Below are 13,434 nucleotides of genomic sequence, written 5' to 3'. Positions count from 1 at the left end.
ACATGAGGTTTTAGAATATTGCCAATAAAGATCATGATTTTAGGTAATCAGAGTGTTACCATACTTACAAAATTGCTAACAGTTTTCAGACACTGATGCCATAACTTTTCTGCATATCTTGCAAGCTGAGCTAATAAAACCCAAACCACTAATTTAAAAAATAGTAAAACCTTACTAAAACAGAAAGATCTAATAGCTAGAGAATAATCAACTTGCTCCAAACGTACTTCAAATTGTCCTCAAATACCCAAACTCCTAATCATAAGTATCAAACCTCTCCCACCAAATATTTTTTTCCCGTTCTTCTAAACCTTTATTCTCATTACTCACTGACTCATCCAGTTATGTAACTCCAGTTATATAACATGCCAGTATATTAGTGCAGGCTTTCCTTTAAGCATATGCACATATGTAAGCTGCACTCTTACCCCTCCCTTGGCTATCCACTTTGTGAACAGTATTTTACCGCAGGATGAATGACAATTTTCCATATGGACCAGAAGGGAGAGGAGAGGAGCAGAACATATTCCAGGCGTATTTCTCCCACTCTGTCTGGAGTGCCCTTCTCTTCCTTCTGTGCCCTCAAATCTCATGTCTTCCCCAAAGCACTGGTTAAAATTCAACTTCCATGAAGCTTTCTAAAGCTGACTCCAACCAAATCCAGGAATTTCAACAAACTCCAATATATTCATTTTAGAGGTCTGTAACAGTAATCTCCTTACACATATTTCATATGCCCCTGCAAATGTTTATCTTGTCTACCCTGTGTAGTCAAAAGGCCCATGAGGATAAAATTCCTATTTTATCTTTCCAGACAACAGGAATTGTTTTCTTCATACAATACAATGACTGACAGACTAACCAAGAAAATTCTAAGAGAACTTCCTTAGGTAAGAAAGAGGATATAGGAGAGAGAACGATCTACTGAACAGAAACAAGGTTTTGTTGGCTGCCTTTATAAGGCTCCACAGCAAGTTCAATAATGACTCCAACATATACATAGTGGATTTAAATATACCACCATCTAACTATTAGAGCCCTGTATGATAAAACACTGGCTTGCCAATTATATGTTAGAAAGTAACTTAACGGCTCACCTGTCCTTGGGGAAAGGATTTACTTTGCAGGCTTCCAGCAAAAATTTAACAACTTCAACATGACCTACATCGAAAACAAACAAGCAGGTTTTAGTATTAAGTAGAAATTAAGTCTGAAAAAGAATAAATAAATGAGTGGTTCATATATTACCCTCTGCAGCAGCTACATGGAGTGCTGTTCTAGAATCGTAGTCTCGCTGTTCCATGTCCATGGCTGACAAAGCAAATCTGAAAATTTGTTAAGTATAGCTATTCATCATATAAAAAATTTAATTCACTTTTGTAACATTTCTTCCATCAGTTCAGTCTAAGGTCCTGTGAGAAAGGTGTCATCCTTCACCAGGCTCACTAATGGGACACCCTGTTCAACCAGTACACAGACACCTTGAGTAAATGCCACTCCACCGTTCTTCCTTAGCTTTGCTCTTTTTGGGTAAGAGGAAATGTTCACCATCTCTCACAGAATTAAGCTTCATTACATTATTGTCCAAAACTCAAGAATGGTGGCACAACGATACCCTAAATTTGTGCCTCGGAAGGGCAAGAAACTAACAACTATACTAAAGTTAAATGTTTTCACTAAGGCTCCCATTCTTTAACATTTTACAGTCTACAAGTACTAATCAGACTTTAAAATTAAAAAAATAAAGTGCACATTTTTATTGAAATAAAGGTATGTGAGTTTAAGGTATACAACATGTTGATTTGATACATTTAGGTATTGCAAGACGATTACCACTGTAGTGTTGGCAAATATTCATGGGGCATGATTTTCATTTCTTTTTTGTGAGAATAATTAAGATCTAGTCTCTTAGCAGCTTTAAAGTTTATAATACAATACTGCTGATGCAAGTACTAATCACACTTTAAAATGAAGGTGGAAATTAAGCATAGACATTTTTCCACCTTAAAGTTCAGCTGCAACTCTCTACAAGAGACCTTATGTTAAGTATACAGTCCTATATGACCTTTCCAACACTGGGGATCTGCAGAACACCAAATACCCCTATTTGCCCACCCCCCTCACCTCCAAAGATGGAGAGTGGTGGGTAGATGGGGATTGAAAAGTCATTGTCCAATTCCAGTAAAACACTAATACCAATTAGCCAGATTAATTAAACAGTTACCACTTGGGAAAACAGAGGACTGGGCTTTTATAGGAGGTTGAAAAGGAAAGACTGTACAGCGAGACTAAGGCACTGGAAGTGGGAACTTAATATAACTTTGGATCATTTTTATTAGAGGGAAATGGAAGTGAGACTTTATTTAGCTTTAAAGTGGCCCTTTGCCCAGAAGCAACTTCATAAACATCTGTAAGCCATATGCTCACCCACCCTGTTAACATACCTTCGAAGTGCAGATACATCTCCAGTATACGCAGCAAACAAAAGGTTTATCACCGACTTTACCTGTGAAGAAAAGAAAGTTGAGGTATCCACAGGGGAAAATAAATACATAGAATGTACAACTGTCACCAGGTAAGTGACTTCCATGTGGTCTGAACACTTCAGCTGGGTCACACACAAAAATTTATCATAAGTATACTGCTGTCATCACAAAGAACACATGTGTGTTTTTTTCTTTTTAAATAGACGATTATGGGGCTTCCCTGGTGGCACAGTGGTTGAGAGTCCGCCTGCTGATGCAGGGGACACGGGTTCGTGCCCCGGTACGGGAAGATCCCACATGCCGCGGAGCGGCTGGGCCCGTGGGCCATGGCCGCTGAGCCTGTGCTCCGCAATGGGAGAGGCCACAACAGTGAGAGGCCCACGTACCGAAGGGAAAAAAAAAAAAGACGATTATGAGGGGAAATCCAACAATAAAGAGACATGAGGGAAGGAATGGAATGATATCAACTGGCACAAAAGAATGGAAACTTCTGACCTGTGAAACACACATAGTTGGGGCAACTGAAAATTGGAAGCTTTCTCATTTAGTATGTCTCAGTGGTGGGAGCTGACTTGTATACTCATAAAATTCACATCACATCATTATTAAAAACTAAGTCATGCTATATAAATGTCTAATCCCTGCCAACAATCCCTGTCCTCACCAATCACTGGCTTCTTTGGAAATCTTCAGCAACAACATTCAGTATTAATCATCTCAAACTTACTACACTTCAGTGAACTATACTTCACTGGAAAGGCAGTCTTCAGTTCAATGGCCAGGCAGTACCAATTGGGGCATTCTCAGAGCCTGTGACACTGCCTCGGCCCAAAAGGTGGATAGACTCCCAAAATATTAAGTCACTGACATTGAGTGCTCCAAGAATTCAAAGTGTATCTTCTTTTGATATTATCCACTTTCTTGTCACTAATTAAGGAAGAGGCTAGTTATCCTAAAGGCCACTGGATTTGGGTCGGCTTTCATAAAGACCATCCAACCCTGTTTTTGAGAAACCAAACTATTGAACATACACTGTTTGTAAATACTTCATAAATCCCCACTTTTGTCTTAAACTTTGCAACTTCAACATTCATACTGATGATCCAACTGATATTGGACTCAGTGGTAGAAAACAGTTTACCTGGAGTGATGGAAAGTAACCCAGCTGTCCCCAAACAAAGCCACAGCCCTGGAAGATCTAGATCTTAACCTGGACATTCTACCTTTCCACTACAGCTTCCCTTTCCCACAACCTGTGAACTTTTAAATCGAACTGGAACTAACCATTGCTGGACTTCCCTAATTCAGCATTTTCAAAATGTGTTCTGCAGAAACTAGTTCACAAAGGCGCCATGAAAAAAAGGGTTCTGTGATCAGCTATTTTCTTAAAATATTAAATCCCCTTCTTGGAGATACAGAGCCTTTTGTATGCACATGAAAAGTTCTGCAGTACAGGAACTTAACCAGCTGAGCACACCCCCCAAATTTTACTGCTACTTACTGTTATTTTTGAGATCACTCCAAAAAGCCTTACTCTTAATCTTTCAGTCCATTAGCTTCCCTTCGGGCTACCCTTTACTACTCCTGCCCAGCCTGCACTCTGTCACTTTCCTACTAACCCCAAGTCAGGAACAGTTTTCTCAATGCGGGTGGGAGTTTAACAGAATCACCCAGAATGTTTTAAAAGTGTATGTAAGCATCTCTCCTCCCATTTCTAGTCGTCCTATTCCCACACCTCAATTTGACACATTTTAGGGGATACAATATTTTGAAAAAAGTCTCCAGGTGATTTTGATATGCACTCTTCTGGGTCATGAACCACGGTTTCAGGTGCCCTTAACGTTTAAAAATTGGATAAATTTGGAATTCTCAATTCCCTTATGCCCTTGGGCCCACAGAAAAACACTATGGGCTATTACAAATGATTCTCCATATTTCCAACTGGTCTCTCATCACTGCTTGACAATTTTTTCTCTTATTGGTTCCCTTTTATACTTTATTCAGACCTTTAATACCAGTGGTGACCCCCAAAACATATGACCCCTAACCACAACTTTACTGATGATAAATTGTTTCCATCTCTCCTTCCTCTATTATGCAAAACATCGGCTTTGAATACCTATTCTCTCTTCCTTTCCTCCTTTACTGGTTCCCTCATCTCTGCCTTAATAAGGACACAACCATCCTATTTTGAAAAACCAATATATAACCCCATTGTTACCCCCTTTCAGTGCATATTTTCTGAAAGTAGGTTATATTTTTAATTCCCTGCAAATTACCTTCATACCCACTATTACCTCTCAGTAGTTCCCTCAAAAGCTTCAGCAACCTTCCTTAGCCCTGATCCTTTCTGACCTCTCCAACATGCCCCGCCCTCACTCCTTGTCTTCCATAATGCTGATTACCAGGGTCTTCCTCCTGTTGACTGCTTTGCAGAATCATTTCCCACTTTCCACTGCCTGATAACACCCCAAAGGCAGTCTCCGTACTTCTTGTTTTTCAACGTAATTTCCCTCAAAGGTTTCATATATCCCTTTGGGCGGAATGACTTCCCGATACACATCTTTAATCTAAATCTCTATTCCTAAACCCTAATTCTACAGCTCCACTTGCTCGTCATGCTGTCACTTCAAACTCAAACTACAGAGAGCAAACCTCTCTGTAGCCCCAACGGCCTGGCCTCCAAAAGTCCACATCCATCTGCCTACTTGACACTGCTCGAATTAGAATTTGATTTCCACCACCTTCCCTCACCCCAAGTTAGCTCCTCTTGCACAGTCCCTCATTCTGGGATGACACTACAATTCATCCAGTTGCTGAGGCCAGAAACTGAGTCATGATCCAGGGCTGCTGCATTTGATGCACAGACTGAGCCCCCCACCAGGATGCTTGGCCAAGTAGGCGTACTCAGCCCGTGCTCCTCTCACCTACCTCTGGTGCCCAGCGCCCAGGTATGTCTATGGGAGGAAGGGAGCCCTCTTCACAGAAACGTGCTGAGAGGGTCTGCTGACACCAAGAGGCAGAACTAGCTTTTTCTAATTCACGCAAACCGACCATATAGACTCTGGGAGTATTCCTGCATTCTACTTCATACAACCCACATCTAGCTCAAACGCATTTGCTCCACTTCCAAAATATATTTGGAATCCCACCACTTACCACCTCCATCACTATCACCCTAGGCTCTGAGTCACCACCTTATCTCACCTGGCAGACTGCCTCCTAACTGTTCCACTTGTTCAACTCTGCTGCCACAGGGATCTTTTGAAAACATAGATTGTGGCACTCCCAGTGACTTTCTGTGAAACCTAGAATAAAATCCAAACTTCTTACCATGGCTTTCACGACACTAAATGCTCTGTTCCCTGGTTACATTGTGCATCTCATTCCCCACCGCTCTGCCCCTTGCGGCTCTCTCCAGGCAGGTGTGTCTTCTTGCTGGTCCTCGGGGCACTCAGGGCCTACACTTGTGCTGCTGCCTGGGACGCTCTTTCCCCAGGTAGTGGGGAGCCTCCACGCCTCACTTCATTCAGGTCTCTACTCAAATGTAAGCTCACTGACTCTAAAACATTGCCCTCTTTTTCATCACTCCTTATCCCTTATCTTGCTTTTCTCTTCAGAGGACTTATCATTATCTGACATATATACACTTACATACACACACACGCACACACACACACACACACACACACGTTTCTTGTCTCCCCTTCTAAACATACGGTCCAAGTGGGCAGAGACCTTGTCTTTTCTCTTCCCCACTATAACCACAGTGCCTACCACACATAAGTACTCATTAAATATAGGTTGACTCAAATCAACACACTGTACAAGTTAAACTTACACAATGTTATATGTCAATTATATTTCAATTAACCAGTGTTGACTAAATCAATATTCTCTCCAGAAGTATCAAATATTCAAATTGCTACCAGCATTTGGGGATTAAATTGTAATCATTAGTAATTCTTCTACCTCCCTTGACTTCTGCTTCTTTAAATACCATTACCACATTTATTCAATCCTCCTAACTGGTGCCTCTGCTTCTAGTCCTTCTTCCACCCTCCAAAACCTTCCCACAGACGTCTAATCATCTTCTCAAAACGGTGCTGTAACCACTAAAGGTTTCTCAGCAAGGGAGTATCCAAAAAAAAAAAAAAAAAAAAAAAAAAAATCCCCAAATCATTCCTGATAAAATTTAAATTCATTAGCCTTGCATTCAAGATTCTTCAGTGTAAACCTCAACTTCAACAGAGTAAAAAACTGGTCTCTCTCACTACCCTTGTTTTGTTTTTATCTTAGTGCCTATGCTCCTTTCTTTGGAACATCTAGATTCCTAATCAAATCCTTCCCTTCCTGCAAGGGCTAGCTTGAAAGCCCCTTCCCCCAAGCATCCCATCCAGCATTCACTACCCACGCAGCCTGTTGTCAGTTACCCACATAGTGCTTTGTGACAGCATGTGCCAAGGAGTCATCAGTTACATACCTTCTGCTCCTACTAAACCATAGTGCATAATATTTATTTCCTGAAAGTACCTTTTCTCCACCCATTTCTCACTGCAGTGTTATTCTTAATCCCTTCTCTGTGAGCCCTACACCAATCTCTTAAATCAGAAGTCATCTCTATTACATTTGCCTCACTACGGCACTATCACATATGGTATATTTACTTGTGTTTCTTATCTCCCCCACTACTCAAGAGAAATCCAGAATTCTTATGTGCAAACCGTTGATATATTAACTACCCATAGTTCTTACTCTTTAAAATATATTATCCTTCTAAGCAATAAATCCTTGACCTATTTCAGTTACTGTATGCATGAACTACATCCCTTTTTAAAATTCTGTATTTAGACCAAGCAAGTTTGAAGATATTTTATTATATATCGTATATACCACTTAGTCACTTAATTATTCACTATTTCCAAAGCTCTAAAAGAAAATTCCTTATTAATGAGACCCAAGAAAGGCTGATTTTAGGGTACAATCAATTTCTTGAGGGTATACTACTAACACTTTATTCACAAGCATGTTTCAGCTCACAGAGAAGTATAAAATGTGTCATTCACTCCAAGATAGAAAAACACTAGGAGGCAGCACATGCACAAAGCACCATTTAAAACTAAAACTACGAATGCCTCTAGCAAATAGCCACCTATATTTTTAAGGTTTGCATAAATCAAGAAATGAGCTATGAGTAGAGTGCCAAGAAAGACAATGGAACAGTTTAACAGTTTTGAGACAGTAGATGGAGTGTTATTTCACTTAGGGACAGTCCACTTCGTGGCCTGTTAAAAGAGTTCCATAAATACTCCTCAAACTGACACACCCTCTGGAATGACTGCTATGACAAACCAAACTGAAGGAGAGGACAACCTATAAGATGACTCATCCAACTCCAAGCCAACTGTTGCAAAGGATGTAGGTGTGCTAGCCACTGATCAAGCCTCATTCTCCTAATTTCCCAATGGATACTTGAGTTATATTAAGTTTGTAATACCTGTCAAGAAGGCCAGGGTCCAGAAAACAGTGAGTTAACTAACAGTAGCTGCCAGAGGCATGGAGCCTGTGTTTTGATGAATCATTCCTCAGTACAAAGAAACAGAGCTTATACAGCAGAACAGTACCCCATATAGATCAAGGACTCTGAGGTCTAATGTATGTCTCTGCCTAGCAAAAAGAAACTTCACTTGGGCAGGTAGCCACTGAAAATTTATAAATTAAATGTTAAGTTCTCCTTTTATTTGCAGATTTTCCAGTACTACTAGACTTTCCTTATCAAATATCTTTATCGGAACCTGCCAGAACCAGACAACCTTATCTTAGTTTATTTGTACAAAGTTATGACAACAGTGGAACAAAAATGCAACAGTTCATATGAGTTCATTTAACACTGGCATGCTTGGCATATCAAAATCATACTTTTTTTCCCAAAAGAGCTAGAAGCAGTTATAGATTATACCAATTTTACAAGTCTAAAACATGACATTCCTCTCTCCAATCCTATCATTCTATTTATTTTGAGCCTGTTTAAAAGTTGAATTGTGTATCTTATGTATCTTTTGTATCTTCCTCCCAAATACCCCAATTCTGTACAAGCAGGAATTTTTAGAATTACATAAGCATAGTACTTTGTATTTATGGTAATTTATAGTGAATGACCTTGAAAAATTCAACATAAAAAATTATAACCGTTTTTAAACATCTTTGACAGGCTTGCTGTAAAATATATTTATTACTACCACTAAGGTTAAAGGTCTTGGCTCAAGGTCATATAGCATATGAATTAGTAATGTAGCTGGGATACATTTCCAATTCTTAATAGATCTCAGACTGTATCCAAAGGATAGAAGTAAACTAAAAGACTAAATAGCAATTTAACTTTAATCCATAAAGATCCTTTGCCAAAATACTGGAAGGAAGGAAGGAAGGAAATATGGGAGGACAGGAGTGGAGAAGGAGGAGAGAGATGAGGGAGGGAGGGAGGGAGGGAAGATGGATACATTGGCTTGACACTTTACTCCAAGTATTTTATTTCCAATTCTATTACCAGCTGCAAAACTGTGGTTTCCCTTGTTTTTCATCATTAGTTTCTGTCTTCATACAGAGACTAATTCGTCCTTTTGGAAAGGCTTTAACGAAAAAAAGCAGGTAACTGAAAAGCCATCCTTCTGTTCCTACTATGTCCAGTTTGACGTAAGCTGCTCTCTCATTTCTAGCTCACTACGGTATTTGTTGCTGTGGAATGGATACTCTTCTCCATCTGTTAAATAAACCATCATCACTCCAGATCCAATTCTGTTTTAAATGCTTACCTCCAACTTGGCCTTTTATAGCCTTTTAATGAAAATAAATTTTCAGCCTTCTTTCATAAATATTTTTCTTAAGGTCAGGTTAAAAAATACAAGCCTGTATGGTGTAGCTAAAGAAAAACTTTAAATTTCCAGCAAATGTAAATTAACCACTTGCCAACAAGGTTAGAAATATAAACCTGTACAACGTGTACGTGATCAAAGATATTCTCTCTTTCCCTTACTGCTGAGTTTAACATTTGTATGGATGTGTAAAAGTTACGATGAGACAGTCTGAGTATGAGGCCACATGTTCCTAAGCTTTCCAATGACTTATTCAGACACAATTATTAATATATAGTTGGCCTTCCATACCCGTGGGTTCCGCATATGGAATACAGAGGGCTGGCTGTAAGCATCCTCAGATTTTAATATCTGTGGTGGGATAAGGAGGAATCCTGGAACCAATCTCCAAGGATACCGAGGGACGACTCTTGCTATATATAGACAAAACTAATCCAACTGACATGATCAGAGGATTAGAGAAAATCCTTTATAGGAATAACAGTTCAGCAATTTCATGACCACATTTCCAAAATTCTACACAAATGCAGGAGGTTCTCATAGTATAATTTTAGTAGAGAAGAATAAATCCAACAGTAAATTTTACTCTAAAAAGAGTACAGAAATTTCACTTACAAAATACAACCTCAAAATGGCAGCTCCGAACACTGCACTTTGCTCTCCGTCAGCTAAGTGATAAACTCTCTTAAGCATTACCATTTTCAAAATTTCTCAGTGAGTACATTAATTTGTAATAAATTTACTTACTCTTAAACTAAGAAGTCACAATTATATCAAAGAAATCTAACAACCCATGAAGACAAAATAATTAGGATTATATATTTTTTACAACAAAATAGCTAATATATAGCACCTACTCTCCCTGGACTGAAATCCCTGTTATTATTCAAAGGAACTTGAGCAAGGTAACAGTGCTGGTAAGTGGCAGAATGAGGGCTCAGGCACAGTCTGTCTGACGCCAGGGTCAGTGTTCTTTCAACCTCTACTCAGTATCCACTGGGCCAAGAGATTCCTAACAAAACCCGAGATGAGATTTCCTCACCAATATGGTACCAAGACTAAAATATGTTGTGATAGAAAATCAGAAAATAGCAACTAAGAAACAATTTCTAGGGAAATCAGAGATACTAATTTTCTATTGAGGTGCTTTTTTTAATTGAAGAGAAAATAAGGGAACAAAACAAATCATTCAATTCAGCCTATCAATACCAAAAAGGGAAAAAAGAAAGTATCTTCATTCTTTATGTTTAAGTCTCTAAAAATGAAATACGAGTTTTGGGTTAATGTGAATAGAGCAAGTATGACTGCTACAGCCTTGGCAGCAAATAAACTTCTTATCTCAGTGGCTCATATTATTGCTGGTAAATGCCAATGAATGGTCTAAAGATACCAATGGGCTCATAAGCAACCCTCCTTTTCTATCCGAGTATAAAAGTAGCTAACAACATATCTTTGTGTGGGCTGACAAACAGCACTCTAATGAAGAAGCAAGCGGCAAACAGGAGAAATAAGCAGGGCAAAGGCAGCTATTCCTTTGAAGAACAAAAAGTGCCTTTTCCATGTGGCAGACCTAAGTGTATTTGTACTGCACTGACAACTATCAAAGTTTTATTTATATTCCCTATCTTCCTGGTTCTCTTCCTCTCTTATGCAAGTAAATATTTATAAAACTCTATGAAGATCAGTTAACATTCGTGTTCAGACAGAAAACAAGGTGCCACACTTCTGGCACGATAAAGTGTCATGCTTATTTACGATTATTATTAACGAAAAAGACGAGTACACAAAACTCCAAAGAGTCAAAGAAACTGAAAGCAAAGAGTAAGAAGACAGGAAAAAAAATTGGTCACCAAATGCTTGTACACACTACTTAAAAAAAAATCAGGATCAGGGCCACTGGAATTACAAGATGCTATACTTGTGTGGTATAAATTTAAAATAAGGAAATATAAACAAGTTCCCTGAAAGAGATAGGTTTCTCTTTCTGATGAGAAACAAAACAAAGTTTTGGCAGCAATAGAGACAGAATTATTTCAGTTTAGGGTTAAAGGACCTGTCTCTCCTTTGCATGCCCTGAATATTGCTATCACAACAAAGCAAGGCACATGTACATGACTACTCTACAGCTATTCCAACCACAATACATCCTTACTGATTGCTTTTAGGAAAAAAAAATCCCTCATTTTCATTGGTCTCCAGAGAGCCATACTTAAGTCTCTACATTCTTTAATGTTCATTTCACAGTTCTATTGTGAAAACTCCAACATGTGTGCTTTATGGACAACACACAGAGAACACGTACATTAACGATATGTTTCTCTAGTGCTATGTACTTTTCAAAACGCTTTCAAAGACGTTCTAATTTGATTACTATTCAAGTTATGAGAACATATTACTCCCGCATATAATACAAGAAGCTGCTGGAGAATAGGATGTTTTTAAGACCCTCAAAAATAAAGCAATAGGGAATCCCCTGGCGGTCCAGTTGTTAAGAATCTGCGCTTCCACTGCAGGGGCCACGGGTTCGATCCCTGGTTAGGGAACTAGGATCCCACATGCTGTGCGGCACAGACAAAAAAACAAAATAAAATAATAAAACACAACAATGGAAGAATTAAACAACAGAAAAAAATATTTTAAAAAAACAGAAAAATAAAGCAACATAACATTTTATATATACATAATTAGGCCTTATCATGAGACTGCTTACACCTATCTATATTTAAACATTTATAATTCTTATCAGTAATACTTTATTCTGTGAAGTAAGGAGGATGGACATGACAAAATTACACCCAAAATTCACTTGTTAGTGTAATCTATATTAGTTGAAAGTTCTTTAAGTAGAACCAGCTTCTAAAAGGGAAAAAGACCTTCTAGGTCTAAAATACCCTAAAAGCATGCCTTCTATGTAGGAAGGGGCTAAAGTACATTCAAAAGCCTACTGTTAAAATCAATTTCTGGTAAATGCTCTAAAACCCCTTGCCTGATCTTCTGCAGTTCCTAAGCCCAAATTTGGGATACAGCCATAGGATACAGGATGGGGTGGGAGTGGGAGGTACAACAGAACGGACTGCCAGGACCATAAATCTGTGGTTACCAACCTCAATAGTATTCTAACCATGTCACCATGTTTCCCTCAGCTCTCTCTCCCACTCTCCAAGAACAAACATTTCCTATCTTCTCTATGCTCTGAAACCTCACAGCCTCACTCCAACCCCACAACTCATTCTTAGCAGAAAGCCTTCTTTCATATTCTTCAGGGAAATGGAAACCAATGGACAGAAACTCTCTCAACCTCCTCCTACCATGTCTGCAAATCTACCTACCTGCCTGCTTGCCTCTCAATGACCTACTTTATTGGAGATGCTCTTCCTTCCACCAAACCTAATCTTCCACTGTGCTGAGAGCTCCATCTCTTTCCAGGGATCTCACTTTATTGGCCTTTTCTTCTCTTTTGTATCTACTTCAAGTTTTCCTTCTTTACTTTTCTATCAGCAGCCAAACCTGCTCTACTCCAAATAGTTCTCTGACCTTTAAATCTCAAAGCCAATAAAATATTCTTAGAAGGTGGGGAGGAAGTTACCAATATGGGCTACCAATATTGTATTTTCTGAGTGCAAACAATAAAAACAATCCTACCATCTACTATTATCACTTACTAAATAAAAAGACATTGTTACACCAAAAGAAAGAAAATTAGGAAGGACATCATGTAAATGAACACTCCTCATCTTACTTATCTGCTTTGGTACAGATGACTGCTCAAAAATTCTTAAAATACTCTCTTTCTTTGACTTCTGATACTACACTATGCTGGATTTTCTCTTCTCTGGCCACTTTCCCCAAACGGAGCCTACTACTCTATCTTACTTTCAAAATGGGAGTTCCTTAGGGTTCCTTCTCATTTCACACCGTCTCCTGGAGCAATCTCACATACCTCCCCCCAGCTCTGAATCTACTCTTCCATGCTGACCACTCACACAATTCTATCTCCAGCTTGGACCAACCTCCTAATTCTAGGCCTGTATCTGACACTTACTCAACATCACTACTTGGATATCTCACAAATACAG

At 39.0% G+C, this 13,434-nt stretch overlaps 1 protein-coding gene across 2 annotated transcripts in view; it reads right to left on the bottom strand.

Annotated features, from left to right (window-relative positions):
• GLS (glutaminase) overlaps positions 1-13,434 on the bottom strand; it is an 82,962-nt gene that overhangs the window by 3,250 nt on the left and 66,278 nt on the right. For both annotated transcript variants that reach the window (XM_004276943.4, XM_049712144.1), the window contains 3 exons: positions 2,445-2,506; positions 1,249-1,325; positions 1,098-1,161 (listed from right to left, as the gene is read on the bottom strand). In XM_004276943.4, coding sequence (XP_004276991.1) covers positions 1,098-1,161; positions 1,249-1,325; positions 2,445-2,506 — 203 coding nt within the window. The remainder of the gene's footprint in view (positions 1-1,097; positions 1,162-1,248; positions 1,326-2,444; positions 2,507-13,434) is intronic.

The sequence above is a fragment of the Orcinus orca genome, chromosome 7 (assembly GCF_937001465.1).
Source record: "Orcinus orca chromosome 7, mOrcOrc1.1, whole genome shotgun sequence".
Lineage (NCBI taxonomy): Eukaryota > Metazoa > Chordata > Mammalia > Artiodactyla > Delphinidae > Orcinus > Orcinus orca.
Note: the sequence above shows the minus strand (reverse complement) of the source record. Positions and strands in the feature narration are given on the sequence as shown.